The 20,146-nt window shown below is 41.1% G+C and overlaps 1 protein-coding gene across 1 annotated transcript in view; it reads right to left on the bottom strand.

Moving 5' to 3' along the window:
• The window catches only part of LOC133490153 (nipped-B-like protein A), a 38,297-nt gene that overhangs the window by 15,483 nt on the left and 2,668 nt on the right, over window positions 1-20,146 (bottom strand). Inside the window, 17 exon segments of the mRNA XM_061799836.1 lie at window positions 1,489-1,569; window positions 1,657-1,808; window positions 1,898-2,129; window positions 4,091-4,177; window positions 4,272-4,381; window positions 4,680-4,769; window positions 5,024-5,086; window positions 5,167-5,289; window positions 5,654-5,770; window positions 6,474-8,378; window positions 9,765-10,280; window positions 11,248-11,338; window positions 12,972-13,335; window positions 13,421-13,529; window positions 14,309-14,409; window positions 15,288-15,453; window positions 17,577-17,706. Coding sequence (XP_061655820.1) covers window positions 1,489-1,569; window positions 1,657-1,808; window positions 1,898-2,129; window positions 4,091-4,177; window positions 4,272-4,381; window positions 4,680-4,769; window positions 5,024-5,086; window positions 5,167-5,289; window positions 5,654-5,770; window positions 6,474-8,378; window positions 9,765-10,280; window positions 11,248-11,338; window positions 12,972-13,335; window positions 13,421-13,529; window positions 14,309-14,409; window positions 15,288-15,453; window positions 17,577-17,640 — 4,371 coding nt within the window. The 5' untranslated portion in view covers window positions 17,641-17,706.

Raw genomic sequence — 20,146 nt, forward strand, 5'->3', positions numbered from 1 at the left:
CAATTTGGCTAATTTAGATTATAACTGCCCCCACAGAGGCGGCACAGTGGACGACTGGTGTGGAGTTTGCATGTTCTCCCCGTGCCTGCGTGGGTTTTCTCCGGGCACGCCGGTTTCCTCCCACATCCCCAAAACATGCATGGTACGTTAATTGAAGTCTCTAAATTGCCCGTAGGTGTGAATGTGAGTGCGAATGGTTGTTTGTTTATGTGTGCCCTGCGATTGGCTGGCAACCAGTTCAGGGTGTACCCCGCCTCCTGCCTGATGATAGCTCCAGCACTCCCGCGACGCTTGTGAGGATAAGCGGCTCAGAAAATGGATGGATGGATGCCCTCACAGAGTTTCTCCACCCATGACTAGGCAACAAGGCTAGGTAAAGATCCAAGAGTATGAGACAGGGCCACTATCTAAAAAAAAACAGGCTAACAAAGGGTGTGTGAAATGTGCCTTAATTTTTTTTAGGAAAGCATATCACAGAAGTTTTATTCAGAAATGTTTTAAATTGTAAAAAAAAAATTGCATGTCCTCTATTGTCACACAACATACAGTGGTACGTTGATTTACGAGTGACCCACTTTAGGAGTTTTTCAAGATACGACCCGCAGCGCCAACGATTTTTTTGTCTTGAGTTGTGAGCTTAAATTTGCATTACGAACGCTAAATGGTGGCAGCAAACAACAAGCAAAAGTTGGGCAGATAGTGAACAATTTTTCCAAAAGAGGCCAAGTGTTTACTTCAAGCTGTTTATTGCCACTCCCAGTTGTAGAGAATTACACAGCATGTAGTAGTTAGCCAGACCACATTAAGTTGTCTAGCTCAATGGTAACACACGATACAAAACTAGCATTGATGTTACGATAATTCTAAACCTCTTAAAAACTTATGTCTGTGTAGATTCTCAGTCATCCAGGTATTGGTAATCCGCAAAGGTTGAATCAAGGCAACTGGACTCTTCTTGTTTGTTCAAAAAACAAGAAGAGTCCAGTTGCCTTGATTCAACCTTTGTAGATTAAACAACTTATATTTGAACACAAGCAGTTGCAACACGTGCAGACAGGGCATACAACAATACTAACAGGCATATATTCTTTATCCTCAGCGAAAAACTACTAATATTATTGTAGCTTAGGTGTGACGGTCTTCTGTGTTTCATCGTCATATCTACATGTGGTATGTCTATGTATTATACTGCCCTGGTGGCCAAGGCAAACACACAAGAAGGAGCAGCACACTGAATTACAGCAAAACATGAAATAATGACATACAATACTGTAGAGTGCTATTTTTCTTATTAAAAGCGAGTTCTGTTTGGGTTTTTGTGGGGATGGAACAGATTGATTGCATTTTTATTGATTTCAGTCGAGAAAGATGTTTTGAGATATTAGCGATATGAGTTACAAGCGTGGTCATGGAACAAATTAAACTCGTAAAAGCCCCGCTGTATTTGTAAGGGATATGCACTAAAACAGACTACAGCGTCACACTTACTGCGGTCACCAATGCGATGGCACACAACTGCAGCTCACTGACATTTTCCACAAAGAACGGCGTGATACCGAGCGTGGACACCTGGACGAGAAAAGGGCGACAAATGCAAATTGACAATCAGACACTTTTTGTCATTAAAGAAATATGAGCACAGATGGAGTGTCTCACCTGAAGAATGGTGGTGTCAGTGAGCAGCTGGATCTCCACCAGCTCCGAAAGGCTGCTGATGATGTCACACACTTTGCTGTAGAGCAGGAGGACCGTCTTCTGTTTATGACCCGAGCTTTTAGCTTTTTTGCCCTTGGAATTATGACCACCACCTTGGGTAAGGAAATAAAAGTAAAGAGTACACAAGTTTTAATGCCTTCTTCAAGTAGTCGTGCATAACGTCTATGATGAAAATACTGACCTCCGTGGGAATCCACCCTGTAGGTGGGATCGTACTGGGGGTACAAGGAGTTTTGCATGTGGAACTTGGTGTACTGCAACACCCGCTCGATTACGTCTTCGATGAAAACCACCTTGGGCACACGCGGCGATGTCATGATGTTGAGCACAGTCAAACATGCGTCGGCCGACTTCGTCACCCGCTCCAAGATGAGGTCACGCCACAGCCGCTCCTCATCCATGGAGTCGTTACCCTTCAATACAATACAAATAATTACAAATGGCTATAAAGGAGTGTTAGTTCACAGACAGTCATTGCTAGGAAGGGCAATTTAGCGTTTGCACTGAACCTAAGGTGACCTTTTAGCAAGGGGAGCAGGGTACACACTGGACCTGTCGCACATATAGAAAAACAGCCATTCCTATGCACAGTCACATTTATGGACTATTTGGAGTCTTCAATGAACCAATGTTGAGTTTTGGTGACAGAAGCTGGGTACAAGCTTAAATGGTCGTCAGGCAATTACAGGGTACATTTACAGTCAGGACCATAAATATTGGGACATTGACACAATTCTGCTCTTTTTGGCTCTAAACCTCCACCTTCGCAGTCAATTACAGCCTGGAGTCTAACGCGTAGACATGACTATGTGCTGGATTTCATCCCTGGTGATGCTCTGTCAGGCCTCTACTGCAACTGTCTTCAGTTATGCTTTTTTTAGGGCATTTTCCCTTCGGTTTTGTCTTCAGCAAGTGAAATGCGCGCTCAATCAGATTCGGGTCAGGTGATTGACTTGGCCATTGCATAACATTATACTTCTTTGCCTTAAAAAAACTCTTCGGTTGCTTTTGCCGTATGCTTCGGGGCATTGTCCATATGCGCTGTAAAGCACCATCCAATGAGTGCTGAAGCATTTGGCTGAATATGAGCAGATAATATTGCCTGTAACACTTCAGAATTCATTTTGCTGTTTTTTTTCAGCAGTCATTGCATCAATAAATAAAAGGGGACCTGTTCCAATGGTAGCCATACATGCCTATGCCATGACATCACACAACAAACACGATGCTTCACGGTTGAGGTGGTATGTTTTGGATCATGAGCAGTTCCTTTCCTTCTCCATACTCTTCTTTTGCCATCACTCTGGTACAACTTTATCTGTCTCATCTGTCCATAGGATGTTGTTCCAGAACTCTAAAGGCTTTTTTAGATGTTGTTTGGCAAACTCTAATCTGGCCTTCCTATTTTTGAGGCTCATCAATGGTTTACATGTTGTGGTGTAGCCTCTGTATTCACTCTGGTGAAGTCTTCTCTTGATTGTTGTCTTTGACACACATACACCTACCTCCTGGAGAGTGTTCTTGATCTGGCCAACCGTTCTGAAGGTTTTTTTTCTTCACCGGGTAAACAATTATTTGGTCATCCACTACAGTTGTTTTCCGTCGTCTTCCGGGTCTTTTGGTGTTGTTGAGCGGTTCGTTCTTTCTTTTTAAGATTGTTCCAAACAGTTGATTTGGCCAAATGTAATGTTTTTGCTATTTCTCTCATAGGACTGTTTTGAATTTTCAGCCTAATGATGGATTGTTTGACTGATGGTGACACAAGGCTCAAAATAAACAGATTCAGATCACAATTTGTGAGTCAAAATTCTAATTTTGTGCCTCATAAAAGCCTATTGAAAAGTGAAATTGTAAATCACAGATTTTTAAGTTTTTCCGCTGAGCATGAGCGGGGCAACTTGGTGCTCGCTGGGCCGAAGCAGGGCGACGAGTTGCTGCCGATGAGGCGGCAACGTCCGCGGGAGTGCGGATGTCCATCCATCCATTTTCAACACCGCTTATCCTGGTTAGGGTCGCGGGGCGCTGGAGCCTATCTCAGCTGACTTCGGGCGAAAGGCGGACTACACCCTGAACTGGTCGCCAGTCAGTCGCAGGGGACATATAGACACGGACAACCATTCACACTCACATTCACACCGTCACTGAGTGGGTACTGAACCCACGCTGCCCGCACCAAAGTCAGGCGAGTGTACCACTACACCATCAGTGACGGAGTGCGGATGTGTCAGTCTCTAATTTTCTTTTGTTGTTGTTGTTGTAATTAACTATTATGCAGCTATAACACTGAAAAAAGTTAGAATTACGTATGATGTTGAAAGCCCCAAAAGACCAAAGTGTAAACTGCATACTAATAAAAATCAGCCTGATAACTTACATGGTTCATTAATGTGGACAGTTTCACACTGTCCTGAATGTTCTTCTCCAGGATGTTCATAAATTTCACCAATTTCCCTGATGAAAACTGTGGACAGGAAGAAAATGCAAATTAATTACAGTTTTCATACATTACAAGTGAAAAGGATTACAACGAGGACACTGGGACATACTCAACCAACCTTATAAAAGATACCCATATCTTTAATTTTTGCCGAATTGCTGCCTAACTCGTTCAACTGGTGCTTTCCAAGCAACAGCTCCTGTGGTATTTCATCATCTCCGTAGTCATCTGAGTGAGGAGTAGACAAATAAGTGATAATGATGATAATTTTTACATTACCGAACAAAAGTACAGAGTAGTGACTGAGCCCTACCGTAGAGTAGTAATTGACGAGCCCCCATTACACGAATTTTTTTAGGTGGTACTTGGTGTAAAAGGAAAACCACTAGTTTAAACTATTAACATATTGTAGGTAATCATACTCACCTTTTAGGGGGGGGCGTCAATTAATAGATTCACTATTGCTTGGCTTACTCCCTATCCCCCGGATAGCGGGATCTAATAGCTAACAGTCAGACTTGTTTACCTGCAGCAGTGAGGTCCACGTCCTCCAGACTCTCCAGGATGTTGTCCACACTGGCAGCGAATCTCTTGAATGTGGACGAGTCCATCAAATCTGCAACATAAACGGTAGACAATTGTGTCACGACAATATTTATGAGAATATGTTGTTTTCTTTTTTACGTCACCGCAAAAGCATCGGGACATTAAAGCGAACTCTCACTGAGTTGTGTTTGGGACCCCAAATACATTTTCACTAGGATACATGTGTTTTTAAGAATGGTGAGGCCACCAAAAAATGTGATTCATAATAATAATAATAAACAGCGATTACAAGATAAAATATGGAAGGTTTTAGAAAACACATACCCTCAGGTCGCATCTTTTCATACGTCTTTCTCTCTTTGTGTTTTTTCTTCAATTTTCTGGCCACTGAATGAAAAGAAATCCACAAGAAAATAAAAAAAAAAACACAAACAAATACATCATTTTGTCATAATCAGGTTACTCGCCATTGCTTAAATTTGGCTGTGGATCACCGTCGCCTTCATCCGAGCTCCAGCCCTGTTGACGTCCTTTTTTTGACTCCCGCTTCCACGTCTTGTCCTGATCTTTCCTCCGCCTTTTCCTCAACACTAAAACCCCGAAAAAATAGCACTGTTCTATCCAATACTAACAACATATCATTGTATCATTGTAAATACTTTTTCCACACTGATGGGCTGAGCATAGAGTTTAATTAGCCAGTGGTGGCTTTTGTGAGCACCATTCATTTGCAGTCAGGACACAGAAGAGTGAAATACTACATCAAAGCTAAAAGGTAAGCAGAGCTGCACTGACATTTGTTGGCTCTTCTCCTACTTGATGGCTTGGTGAAGTGGTCAATATAGGGTCTGTCCATCATTGGTGCTTTTAATCTTATCAAGTCCTCTTATTTCAACGCAGAGTGTATTTGTTTTAACTAACCATACACGCAAATGTTGAAAACAGAAGGATTACCCTCATTGTTGTCACCATCAGATGCTTCCTCCTCTTCATCAGGGTTGCCAGTATACTTGGGAGTTTTACTGATCATACTGTGCTGCCGCTTGTTAGCCTTCTCACTAAATGACATCTCTGTAGGGACAAAATGTGAGTGAACGCTAAGCATACAGATAACCTCCCCATATCATAGACCTTTACTGGGATGGAAGTCATTATTCAAGAGAAAAAACTCCCACAAATCCATCTATCCATCCATCCATTTGCAGCGGTTGTCCTCAATAGGGGTGAGCCGGAGCCTATCCCAGCTGACTCTATGCGAGAGGCCGAGTACAACGTGGACTGGTCTCTAGCCAATTGTAGGTGCACAGATACAGTAGACAAACAGCCATTCACACCCATGTCCACACCTATGGGCAATTTAGAGTCTACAAGTATGTTGACCTTTGGCGAGGGTGCACATGCACAATGGACTGGTCACCAGTCAATCACAGGTTACATACAAACAAACAGTCACACTCACATACATGTCTATGGGCAAGTTATTCTACTATTAACTTAAGTTGACATTTGCCCAGAGAAGTAGGGTACACCCTGGATTGGTGTAGACACACTACCATTCACATCTATTAATCATTCAGAGTCCCCAGTAACATTTTTCCAATCTGGGAGGATGCCAGGAGAGTACATGGAGAACATGCCAACTCCACACAGGAAGGCCAGAGCCAAGATTTAGACCTCGAACCTCAGAACTGTGACACATTCGTGCTATGTTGACCACTCGTCCACAGTGCTGCCCTCCCACAAATCCAACCAAGAGAAATTTGATGGTCAATACCTCTCGATTTGTGACTAGAAGACCACTTCCGGGACTTGTACGTTTCCTTGAGTTCCTTCTTGATGCTTCGTATGTTGTCAACGTTCAGTCGCCGCAGCATCACAATGGGTTTCGCGCCTCTGCTGAGGTTTTGGACCAGCGACTTCCTCTCCAGCAGAACACGAGGTTCTTTCCAGACGTCAACCAAGTCCCCTGAGACCAGGGGAGCTTTATCGACCACGTCCCGTTTCACTTTGGGAATCACAAAGTTCTTCAGCATTCCCGAGTTTCCCCCCAGCAAGTACGGGGGGAACTCACTCTTTTTTTTCTCGAGGGAAAGTTGTTTACTTTCATCCCCGCCTTTCCTATCTTTTTTATTTTGTGAGGTTGGAAAAATGGATTTGTCTGACCTTTCAAGACCACTGAGGTCACTGGAGTGTCTACTGCCATCTTGCCTGATTTTGTGATCCATATCCTGTTTAGGCGTCCCATCTGGACACTGGTCACGTTTGTTAATGTTATCTCTCGACGCTTTGTGTTTCCTGACCTTGTCTTCCCTGACTCTTTCTTTGCCGTCATCCGTCTCTCGTTCCCGACCTTTATCCCTATTGCGCTCTTTCTCCCTAATTTTGTCTTTTTCCTTATCCCACTCTTTCTCCTTGAATCGATCTTTCTCCTTATCCCGCTCCTTCTCCTTGAATCGATCTTTCGCCTTATCCTGCTCCTTATCCCGCTCCTTCTCCTTGAATCGATCTTTCTCCTTATCCGGCTCCTTATTCGGCTCCTTCTCCTTGGATCGATCTTTCTCCCTGTCAGGCTCCTTATTTTGCTCTTTCTCCTTTAATCTATATTTCTCTTTATCAGGCTCCTTTTCCTTTAATCGAGCTTTCTCCATATCGTGTTCCTTATCTCGCCCCTTATCGCGCTCTTTCTCCTTTAATCGATCTTTCTCCCTATCTTGCTCCTTATCCCGCTCTTTCTCCTTAGATCGATCTTTATCCCTGTCTTTCTCCCTAACTCGGTCCTTTTCTTTTACTCGATCTTTACCTTGATGTTTATTCCTGCCTTGATCTTTCTCCCGATCTCTAACTCGGTCCACATCTTTCTCCTTCTCCCTATCTCTGTCCTTGTCCTTTTCCCTATCTCTAACTCTGTCCCCATCCACCTCCTTCTCCCTATCTCGATCCTTATCCCTATTTCTGTCCGTATCCTTTTGCCTAATTTTGTTTTTATTTCTTATCTTATCCCTTGTCTTGTCTCTCTCTTTTTCCTTATCCACATCTTGGTCATTGACCCTATCTTTGTCCCTATTCCTATCTTTTTCGATGTCGTGATCTTTCGTCCTCTTCTTCTCCCTGCCTTTGTCTTCGTTATTACAACCGGTGTTCCATTCTGCCTTGCTGGAGGTTTTAAGGGCCTCCGGTTGACAGTGATCGTTGTCATTCCTTTCATCCCTGTGCCGAGACTCAGGATCCCGGTTCTGCTTCAGCCTCGGCGAGTCTCCGCACCTTCCGTCTGACTTACCGCCCTCAGCTCTGTGTTTGGAGTCCCGCTGACTTTCCTTGTTTTCCTTCGGGTGGCTATCCGAGCCGGACATACTGAACTCATCGGCCTGATCTTTGGTAATGGCTGGTTGGCAGGCATCGTCTTTCTCTGCTTCTGTCTCAGAACTGAAGCGCAGGATGTGCTCGTCGCACAGCTGCTTGGCCTCCAGCATCACCACGGGCTGCCGTAATCCTCGGCCAGCCTGCTGCAGATCGATGCTGACCATCAGAGCAGGACGACCAGAACCGTTACTTGCTGCATTTATCTTCTTGGGTGTCATCTGGTTGCCGGCGTTGCCGCTTTGCAGGGCGAAACCGTCGCTCGTGTCGACTCCCGGTTCCTGAGGGTATGAGTCTTGCTTTCGTTTTTTCAGTGGTTTGTCTGCAAAATGACAACATAATAGCTTAGTATATGATATGGAGACAGAGATAGATAAGTTCTAGGGTTCCCCACCCAGAAATCTAGGGCAGGGTTTGTCCACATAAGGCCTGCTTCGTTCTTTAATAGGGTTAGCTGAGCATTTACATGAGCAAGAGTCCTCTATTAATTTTGCTCTTTTCCCTAAAATTAGTTAATTAAAAATTTATTTTATTCACTGATTTCATTGAACAACTGGTTGATTGACTTATTGTAAATAATGTATTTTTAAATATATATAAAATATATATAAAATAAACAATTCTATATGTACAAGACATAAACATTTGTTAAATGATTGTTATTTTATTAAATTAAGTTTATTAAAAAAATTGGTTAATTCATTCATCCATTTTCTACACTGGTTGTCCTCACTCGGGTCGCAAGTATGCTGGAGCCTATCCCAGCTAACTGCGGGCAGGAGGCGGGGTACACACTGAACTGGTTGCCAGGCAACCACAGGGCACATATAAACAAACAACCATTCGCACTCACATTCACACCTACAGACAATTTAGAGTCTTCAATTAACCTACGATGCATGTTTTTGGGATGTGGAAGGAAACCGGAGTACCCAGAGAAAACCCACGCAGACACAGGGAGAACATACAAACTCCACACAGGCGAGGCCGGGATTTGAACCCTTGTCCTCAGAACTGTGAGGCAGACGTGATAACCAGTCGCACCATGTCGCCTACTAAATAAATGTTTAACTAATTCAAATTAATTACAAATACAATTATTAGAGTAAACCATTTTACATATCCAGTATTTTTAACATTTTGTTATTCATTTTTTTAACTCATTAATTAATCATGACTAAATTCATTATAAATAATACAAATAAATATATCAACAGACAGACAGACAGATAAGATAGATAAATAGGTTGTTATAAAAATTAACAGCTTTGTATACACATTTAATTTTTTTTAATTTAATGTACGAATGATCTGGCCATTTATCCATTTCAGAAATCAAACGTAACCTTTGAGCACAAAATTTGCCCACCCCTGTTCTTGGGCAGTGATTGCCAACCACTGTGCCGTGTCACATTAGGGTCCTTTGAGAGATCATCAAATTATACAATTTCCCTTAACTGGTCCAAAATTTGTATTTACTTCAAATACATAATGTGTCTTTGTTCAACTATCTATTCTAGTAATGTACAGTGACAACCAGAACAATTAAATGCTGTTCCATTAGATGGCAGAAGGTACAAAGTTAAGCTATCAACTTCTTGTTGTGACATTATTTTTTGGTGTTCCTTGAGATTTTTTTTTGCGTAAAATATTTGTCTTGGCTCAATAAAGGTTGGGAAACTCTGCTTTAGAGCATGATAACTGGTACCTTTATCCTGTACTTCCTTGGACCATCGCTCTCTCTCGCTGACAGACTCGCGTTCGGTCCTCTCGATCTCCGCCAGAGAGTCCATGTCGGCCTCGGCGTCGTCCAGCAGCACCACCGCGGAGACGACAGCGGTCTCATTTGACTGGAACGGCGCCTGTTGACAGTTTGGCGGTTCCTCTGCGACAGACTTACACGGCGATACCTGGTCGTCATTCAGCAAGGTGTTTTTACTGTTCGTGAGGTGCGCTTGCTGCTCCGCATCCGTCCTGGGAGAATGCTCTCTGTACTGTTCTTTTTCTGTCTTCACTCTGGACAGCTTTAACGTCAGCCTGGCAGAGTCTTTCATCGGGGAGCTCACGATGTCGTACAAAGCATTTTTCTCCATGTGCTCTCCGACAGCCCTGCTCCTTTGCTTCTGCTTCTTTTTGCGCTCGGCGGAGGAGAGCAGCGTGTTGGGAGCTGCACCAGGAGGAACGTCGGAAGGAGGCGACTGCATGATGAGCAGAGGTCTGGACCCTATGGAGACACCGAGACAGTGGAAAGGTTCAAAACAGAGACAAAACAGTGCCACATTTACACACGTTTAGTTTAGCGATACAGTGGAACCTGGGAAGTTGTACAATTGGGAATTTGACCCAAAGTTCGTGGGAAAATATGCCTCGGCATATTTCATGAAACTTCAGGCCAGGCACAGAGACTGTGGAGAGGCTCAAAACTGAAACAAAACAGAGGCACATTTATGCACCACTTTGGTTTAAGGATGCAGTGGAACCTCAGAAGTTGTACAATTCAGAATTTCACCCCAGGTTTCTGGAATAATACACCTAAGTAAATCTTGCGAAATTTCTGCTTAGTCAAATTTGTGCACAATTTTGATTTACGGACACAGTGGGTCCTCATAAGTTGCACAATTGGGAATTTGACCCAAAATTTGAGGAAAATATGCCTCAACAAATCTCATACAACTTCAGCAAAGGCACAGAGACAGTGGCAAGGCTCAAAACAGAGACAAAACAGTGGCACATTTTTGCACCATTTTGGTTTAAGGATATAATGGAACCCCAGAAGTTGTACAATTGGGAATTTAACCCAAGGTTTGAGGAAAAATATGCTTCAGCAGGCACTGGGACAGTGGAGTGTCAAAATTGAGAATAAAAGGTGGCCCATTTACACACCATTTGGTGTAAAGATACAGTGGAACCTCAGAAGTCGTACAATTCAGAATCTGACCCAACATTTCTGCAAAAATATGCCTTGCATTGAACTGAGTCAACTTATTTGTCAACTTCAATGACTAAAAGTATGTTACATTGTTAGTTAAAAACATAGCCCAGATAGTTACCAATGGTAGGAATGGATGAATTTCATTTATTAAGAAAAAAAAAAGAAATCATAATTAATGCATTCAATGGGAGGTCAACCAGCATGTTATGAGGTCTGAGGTTCCACTATCTCTTGTCAAGTGGTTTCTATGGCTACGTACATTTAGACGGTTCTTCACTCTCGGCCGGGGAACACACAGATTGTGGTGACTTGACTGGAAACAAGGCAGCCATCATAGAGTGCTCATTTTCCTGTCAAACGCAAGACGTTAATTGTGATTCTCAAGTGTGTCTCAGCGTTAACATTTACGAAGGAGTATTATGGGCCACTCTGAAGATTACACTACAAGATGAACGTCGTAATCTTTTAAGAATAAAAGTTTATATTTAAGAAGTAAAAAGTAATATAGTTTCAGGATGAAGTCTTTCATCATCATGAGAATCGTCGGATATTTTCCACAATACATAACTTTTCATCTTGAAAATATGCAACTTTATTCTAAAAAATATATCCGACTTATCTTGAAAATATGAAAATACTTTTTTCTTGTAAGACTGCAACTTTAATTTTGATGACACACAACATTTTATGGCGAAAATATCCAAGTTTTCATCAAAATAACCAACTTTATTTCCGTAGTATTACGAATTTAATCCCAAAAATGTAGGACTTTTTATCGAAAAAATATACTTTTTATGGCGGAAATGTATGATGTTTTATCTAAAAAATATAACCTTTTTCAAAAAAAAGAACTTTATGCTCGTCATATTACAACATTCATCTAAAAAATATATAACCTTTCATTTGAAAATACGTGAATGTTTTTCTTGAGAATATACAACTTTAGTCTCATAATATTACGATTTTAATCCCGAAAATGTACACCTTTTTAGGGCGAAAATATACTTCTTATCTAAAAATATATTACTTCAATCTAAGAAAATATACAACTTTAACCACAAAAATATACTTTTTTATGGCAGAATATTAATTTTTTAAATACATGACTTTCTTCTTAAAAAAAAACGTTGTTTGAACTTCATTAATTCAATCATCTTCCGTTCTGCTTATCCTCACTAGGGTCTCGGGCGTGCTGGAGCCTATCCCAGCTATCTTCTGGCGAGAGGAGGGGTACACCTTGAACTGGTCACCAGCCAATCGCAGGGCACATACAAACAAACAAACAACCAGTCACACTCACACTCACATTCACACCTATGGGCAATTTAGAGTCTTTAATTAACCTACCCTGCATGTTTTTGGGATGTGGGAGGAAACCGCAGTGCCTGGAGAAAAGCCACGCAGGCACAGGGAGAACATGCAAACTCCACACAGGCAGGGCCGGCGATTGAACCCCGGTCCTCAGAACTGTGAGGCAGACGCTGTAACCAGTCTCTACCGTGCCGCCACAATAATACTACAACATTAATCGAAAAATTAAACAACTTTCTTCTCGAAAAATGCACAATTTTTCTTTATAGTATGCAATTTAATTCTCGTAACATGATTTGAATCTCAAAAATCTGAAACTTTTATCTTTTTCCGATTTTATACCCATAAATTATGACTTTAATCTTAATAATATAAAACGTAATTCTCAAAAATGTATGACTTTTTAACTTGAAAAATATACAACTTTAATAAAAAAATACTTTTCTTCAAAATTACTTTTTATCTCAAGAATATACAACCGTATTCTCTTATAATTATGTCTATAATCCAGAAAAAAATATGAATTCATTCTTGAAAATGTACCATTTCTTTCTCGAAAATATCTAACTTTATTCCTCTAATCTTGTAGTGTATTTTTTTCCCCTAGGGTTACCCTAATACTCCCTCAATATTGTTAGCTATTTGTTAGCTTTGTTAGCTATTTTATTATACCTCATTTCCAAGTCTGTGCGCGATGTTGACATAGTCGTCATTCGAGTCTGGTTTGGCGTGATGATTGGATGCGTTACTCGATAGCTGTCCTGACACCTTGTTGTGGAGATTCCTAATATTACCAGCCGACTGGAACAGAAAGTGAATTGCATTGCCAGTGAGTTATGTGTAATGACCAATACACAGTGTCTATTCTTACGACCCACCTTGCTGCGTCTGCTGGTGTTGAGAGTAGCTAGGTGGACTGTATTGCATGTAATCAGCAGGACTCTGAGGAGTGTAGGGACTGGGGATGGGGCTGTTTGAATGCTGCTGCTGTGATATGAACCGAGCTCCGGACCTGGACTGTGGCGAGCTGAAGCATCTGTGCAATGGTACAATGTCATTTTCATAGTTCAAAATAAATAAATAAAACAAATTGCAGTGTATCCACTTTTCTGCTATCTTACCCAGAAGGCCTTTGAGTGACTGGGGACTGCTGATAATTTGGTGCTGGACTCCTGTGCACTTGGTTTGGAGAAATCTTATACTGTTGTACCGCTGGTTGCTGGATCACACCTAAGGGAAATACGGGGGGAAATGTTATCGACATTATCTGCACGACGCTGACGCCAAGGAAAAATACAAAAATCGACAAAATAATGGCTTCAAAGATAATGAAAGTTATGGAACAGAGTTCAGACCCTACTGGATGTGAAAAACCTCCCAAAAATCCATCCATCAATTTTCTCTAGCTTTTACCCTCATTAGGTTTGCGGGTAAGCTGGAGCCTTTTCCAGCTGACTTTAGGTGAAAGGAGGGGTACACCCTGAACTGGTCGCCATCCAATCACGGATCATATATAGGTAAACAACCAATCGCACTCACACCTAAGGATAATTTGGAGTCCTCATTGTACTTGAACTATGGACAAATAAACATTCACAATCACATCCACACCTATGGACAATTTTGAGTCTTCAGGTAACATGGTTTTGGGATGTGGGATGAAGCAGGAGTACCCAGAGAAAACCCAAGCTAGCACAGGGAAAACGTGCAAACTCCACATAGAAGGACCTGACTGTGAGACAGACATGCTAACCACTACTCACCATGCTGCCTAGGCAAATAGTATTACAATAATATACATACAGTGCTACTCCAATAACACATTCCCTGATCCCTTAAATGCTTCAGTTAGTGCCTTTCTTGAAGATAAACACCACATCTTAGCACTGGACCTAAACTGTCTGCATACAAAGTGACACACAAGTGTCTTTATTTCTACTGAGTGTACAAATGCAGAATTTCAGCATGCTGCCCTGCATAATGTGTGACTGTTGACTGCAAGGTCGTACTTTTGTCCCGGAAGATTTTGGGATTTCTGGCCAGCAAAGCTTGCAGGAGCACTGGCATGTCACCCTCTGGCTCATCGTTCCCCAAGTTGTCCTTCAACTCTCTGTGAAGCACACGAAAACAAAACAACAGTCACACAATGTAAACAACCACTGGCAATGGTCTTTTTTCAGGATGTACATCATTCAGCCAAACTGGAGAAGCGGCTGGACTTATGTGCTAAAGCAATGACTGAATGTTGTGACCGTTGAAATGTCAGAAAACAGCATACAAATTGTTTGTTATCATTAGAGGAACGGAACTCCATTGTAAACCGCCTCCCTTAGACAGCTCACTTGTTTTCATGTCGGTTACACCTCTAACTAGCACAAGTGTTCACAGGCAAAACACATATTTGAAATTGAGCATAGGCATCCAGCACTATGTATTGATTGAGTAATCAGTGTGAAAGGACACACAGAGGACCTGTATATCGTCATTGTCCAATAAAAAGTATTTTTGTTTGTCAGCCAAAATGTAAAAATACAATAAAATCACAAAATGTTGCGATACCGAAGGTCCTCGATTATACGACTTTTCCGACATACGAAGTTTTGAGGTTACAAACAGTGCAGTTTGCGCAGCAGTGTAAGAATACGTGGTCGCATGGCACAAGAAAACAAGCCGTACTTGCTTTTTTAAATTATATTGTTATACAGCATATCCATGGTCTACAAGAGTTTTTCATGCAAATGTTAACTGTAATTAAATGATTTTACTACTGCGTTAGCATTGATTTACGTACAAATCGGGTTCCTCACCACTAAAGGAACGAACTCCAAACCAAGGACCGCCTGTACGATACGGGATAATTCCAAATATAATTCTGATCATTGAACGGATGGAGGCACCGCCGCATTTTCATCCCAGTGTCAATTGACACACGGTGCCCCTCTACAAACCAGTAATACCAGCGCGCCTCCTAAAACAGGAGATACTCACATGTGTTCTGTGGACACCTGGTTAAGGCCATGCGCCAGCTGAGTCACCAGGTTGTCGTCGCGACACACCAACAGGCTGCTGACTTCTTCAGAGATCCGTCCATTGTAGAGCAGACTCTTGGCGGTGGTGGCAGGGAGAGGTGAGGGCAGTGGAAGTTGGTTCAACACTATGTGGGGTGAGAGATGGGGGGCATCATTAAGGCAATTTTGCATTGGAAAATGTGACAGTGATGCCAGACTACCTAGACCAGGGACCACACAAAAAGAATCACTGCCTAAGTACAGTTCAGTTGTATTTAACTTTTAGTATGTCAAATTTGCATTTAATCTTTAGGAGCTGTTTGTTTTTAAAGTTTTATTTAGGTACTACAACTAAATTTGTATTTCACTTTTATTTGCAATATATTCTAAGTGGATCATTATTTAAGTACACTTTTTATTTTCCTATATTTACGAGGAGTGTAAATGTATCAAATGTTACAGTGGCTTATATTAAAATTAAATATGTTTTTTGCATCTTGTTTTTTATGAAAACGTAGGCCTACTATGGGACTATATTTCACTGTTGGTCATAATGGTGGTACTGAATTTGTTTGGTTGTACTTGGTATAAAAAACAATGAGAACCACTGAGAAACCACACAAACTACACATTTTTAAATGTGCGGTTCACCATTCAAAAACTCACCGACTTGCAAAACTGTCTTAAAACTAATAAAAAACTAATAACTATTCGATGAAAAACCTGCCCATTCACACATTCTGTTTCGCCCTAAAATGCCGCCAGGAGTTTATAGCGTTGGCCACCAGCTGGAAGTCGGCCAGCTTGACAGCAAACAGCAGCGTGATGGAAGATTCCAGGAGTGGTCCACAACAGGCAGGCAATGCTCCTTGTGGGTTTGATGCCGCAGAAAGCAGGATCAGGCCGGTTTTAGTTCATTTATACATACTCTTATTTTGAAACTCATGACAACCAAACCGAAAGCGTTGCCACTATATGAATGTAGCTGAGTGAGAATAAAGATCCCTTGAAATCCATGTATGCAATACGAAATTTTGTCTAACTCCTGCAGAAGCAACGGATGTATGTTTCATATCATATATTTAATGCACTAATGTGCATTTAAATAACATTTTGTGAAGTTACTCGGAACATTTTCATAAAAATATTTTAGTGACTGGGACTGCAGTGTTACATGTTGCTGCCTTTAATGCAGACGGGTCAGTGCACCAATTCCAAGCCACTGCCAGTCCCAAGCCTGGATAAAAATGGGATGGTTGCATTATGAAGGCCATCCAGCGTAAAAACTGCGCCAAACAAATCATGCGAGTGATTCACTGTGGTGACCCAGACAGCAAAAAGTTGAAAGTTACTTATTTACTGAGTTGTACAAGCTAAATATATGAATGCTAATAGTGGATATGGGTTGCTAATTATTTATGCAGACTAATGCTTACCCGATATAGACACATTGTGTTGTAGCTCAAATATCCCAGCTTTTTACAGCAAGCTACTGAGTAACTATTATATGAGCAGCTAATTTAAGTTTCTATTTTGCGCTTACTCTGAATATAAGTTATAAATACACATAGCTAATGAATTTATTTTGTCTTCATTTTCTATTTTCACTCTGTCAATCGGCCTAATGTTAAGATTGTAAATAAAAGCTGCAAACTACTATGAGGATTTGTCTTGCACCATCTATTCAGAGTTTAGCTAGCTGTCTAGCTCAGACTAAGCACGGACATCTTAGCAAGGCCAGTAAAAAACGTATGTGGAAATTTATGTGCATTTAAAATGATTTATACATCACAAGTTGTCTTCTAAAAGCTACATACAGTATAGTATATAGATCGATTGTGATCTGTAAGTTCCACATGTAAATGAAAACTTATTTTTAAAAGAAATTTTAGATGGCACATATGATTTGAAACAAGATTTGCGTCAAGATAATAATAATCAATAAATGTGAATATTTTCCAAATGTACTTAAATACTTAAAATATAGAAAACATTTTCAATTGTCATTATTTATAGCATATTAGGCAACAAATATACTGGTCCAGCCCACTTCAGATCAAATTGGGGTGAAAGTGACCCCTGAACTAAAATGAGTTTGACACCTCTGGTTTAATATAGGCAATTATAAAAAAATTTAGGGCTGGGGCATCCATTACTTGTCTGGGCTTGGTTCTCAATGCCCTCAAATACCGAGGTTTCACTGTACATTGAAAAAAAACATCACAGATGCTCATTAAATGCCAATTTAGAGAGACGGCGACACACTTACGGTCCGTGAGGCTTGCGATTCCAGCGAGAGTTGTGATAGGAACATGAGGCATATCACCATTCATACTGAAGATGAGGTCAAAATGCTCGATATCACCAAGGGGCTTCCCGTTCCTCACATCTCCAAAATGCTGTGGGGAAAATTTGTTTTATTTATTATAACAATGCAGCATCTTTAAAAGAGGCGGCAGCCATTAAGACATGAAACACGTAAAGAGGTAATACAGGTGTGCACACAACAACATTGCTACTACAGTCATTGTTCCTTTTCTCCTTTCACACAGGAGTAGGTGCTAGTGCTTACAGATGTGCAGCCAACAATGACAACATTTTTACATCTGGAACAATACACTTCATTTAGTAATACTAATACAGTAGTGCCTTCTCAGTTCGGCAGAATTACCGGTATTAGTCGTTCTTCGCAAAGGATAAAGAAATGATGCCTGTGAGTATTGTTATATTATCTGTATATGTGTTGCTGCAGTTTTTAATTTCAGATATATGTTGCAACACCGCTACATAAGAGTAGATGCTAATTGTTAGCCCGTGTGCCTTTGGAGTTTCTAATTATATGTTAGCATGCTATGTGGTTGCTATAATCCATCCATCCATCCATTTTCTGAGCCGCTTCTCCTCACTAGGGTCGCGGGCGTGCTGGAGCCTATCCCAGCTGTCATCGGGCAGGAGGCGGGGGACACCCTGAACTGGTTGCCAGCCAATTGCAGGGCACATAGGAACAAACAACCATTCGCACTCACAGTCATGCCTACGGGCAATTTAGAGTCTCCAATTCATGCATGTTTTTGGGATGTGGGAGGAAACCGGAGTGCCCGGAGAAAACCCACACAGGCACGGGGAGGACATGCAAACTCCACACAGGCGGGCCGGGGATTGAACCCGGGTCCTCAGAACTGTGAGGCTGACGCTCTAACCAGTCGGCCACCGTGCCGCCGGTTGCTATAATTACACATGCAATTCTCTTGCTTTTGTTTAGTTTGACAGAAACCTTCAGCTGAGAGTGGCAATAAATGGATTGAAGCCTCTTTTTTTGAAGAGTATTTACTTATTACATCTGCCAAATTGTAACATGTTATGAAGTGAGTTGAGTCCCTTGCCAGCACACAGCGCTTGTATCTTAGGTTTACACTTGCAAATCATCTTTGTTCATCTATTTATGCCAGCTACATAAAGTGACAGGCAGAACAAATACAACCACCACACATCATATTCATAATTATTTCAGTAATATACATTTTGTGACATTTTTAGGGGTTTGATGGTGTGCCCTGAGAGTTTTCTTATGTAAGATGCAGTTGGGAAACGCTGTCATAATGTATGGGGATGGAAATGGTTCTACACCTGCTCCATACATAAGTTCCTTGAGATAAATTCTCTGCCATTGAAAGAAAATTTAATTGTTACTAATCATGTGATTTAACAGCTAAATGGCTGCTAAAGGATATTTTCCCAAACAACATTTGCAGCACTGGGGAATAACTAACTGCTTGTAAGAACATTACATAATTTACACCACAAAAATTGCACAAGTGTATTTGATTATAGTCCCGGCAGAAAATCTGTAGTGAAATTACATTTGCTTTTGGAATTTTCCATAATGACATTTTTAATTACAAAAACTGAGACTTAGCAAGCAGTTAGCAGATACAACACACATTTTTGCACAGCTGGTAAGTGAGTATGGTGAACATGACCTGAAGGTCAATATTCATCATACAACACACAGTCATGGTTTCCTGAAACACTAACGCCCGCACACCAACTAGCCCGACATATCGATAAGACACACACTTCTAACAATGCTGGCAGAAACAAAGGCAAGAAAATAGCAACATTTAGCTTGTACAACTACAACTATTTACAAAATGACGTTGCAAAGCATGCTGGGAAGAAGTTGACGCTTGTGATTGGTTCTCTCTGATCATGTGCCGGCTAAGCAAGCTACCTACGTGACGGCCACGTTGGTGGGGGCAACGTTCCCAGTCTCCTTGTTGTGTGACTGGTACAGCGTTGTGTGCAAATATATGCAGCACAACGTACAGGGGATCCTTGTTATTTTGAGTTTCGCCCGATATGGAACCTGAGGCCACATTTATAGGTACGTAGCCTGTAATATCTGTTTGCTTTATGCATCATTCTGTGACACAGTTTGAATTTTGAATGATACGGAGAAAGTGCTTTAAGACATGCTCCAAATTTGCATTGACTGTTGAAAGTCTTGACTGTGAAAGTTTACAGATTTGTTAAAACAATGACAAATGTTACAGTAAGTGTACTGTATACAGCTGTTCTAACAGTAAACAAAAATAAAGTTACTGAACTTCAATCTTATGGAGTCTTTTATTATATTGTTTTTGTGTAGTCTTAAATACTGCTGTAAGGTTTTAACACTATTAGAATCCTAAATTGTGAAAATGGTTTACAGTTGGAAGCATTCATTCAAAATCAAGAAAAGTGATTTAAAAATGTAATCAAATGAAATCAGTTATATTACTTTGACAAAGTAATAGAAATAGTAACACTATTACCTTTTCAACAGGGTAACCTGTAATT

The sequence above is a fragment of the Phyllopteryx taeniolatus genome, chromosome 15, assembly GCF_024500385.1.
Source record: "Phyllopteryx taeniolatus isolate TA_2022b chromosome 15, UOR_Ptae_1.2, whole genome shotgun sequence".
Classification (NCBI taxonomy): Eukaryota; Metazoa; Chordata; class Actinopteri; order Syngnathiformes; family Syngnathidae; genus Phyllopteryx; species Phyllopteryx taeniolatus.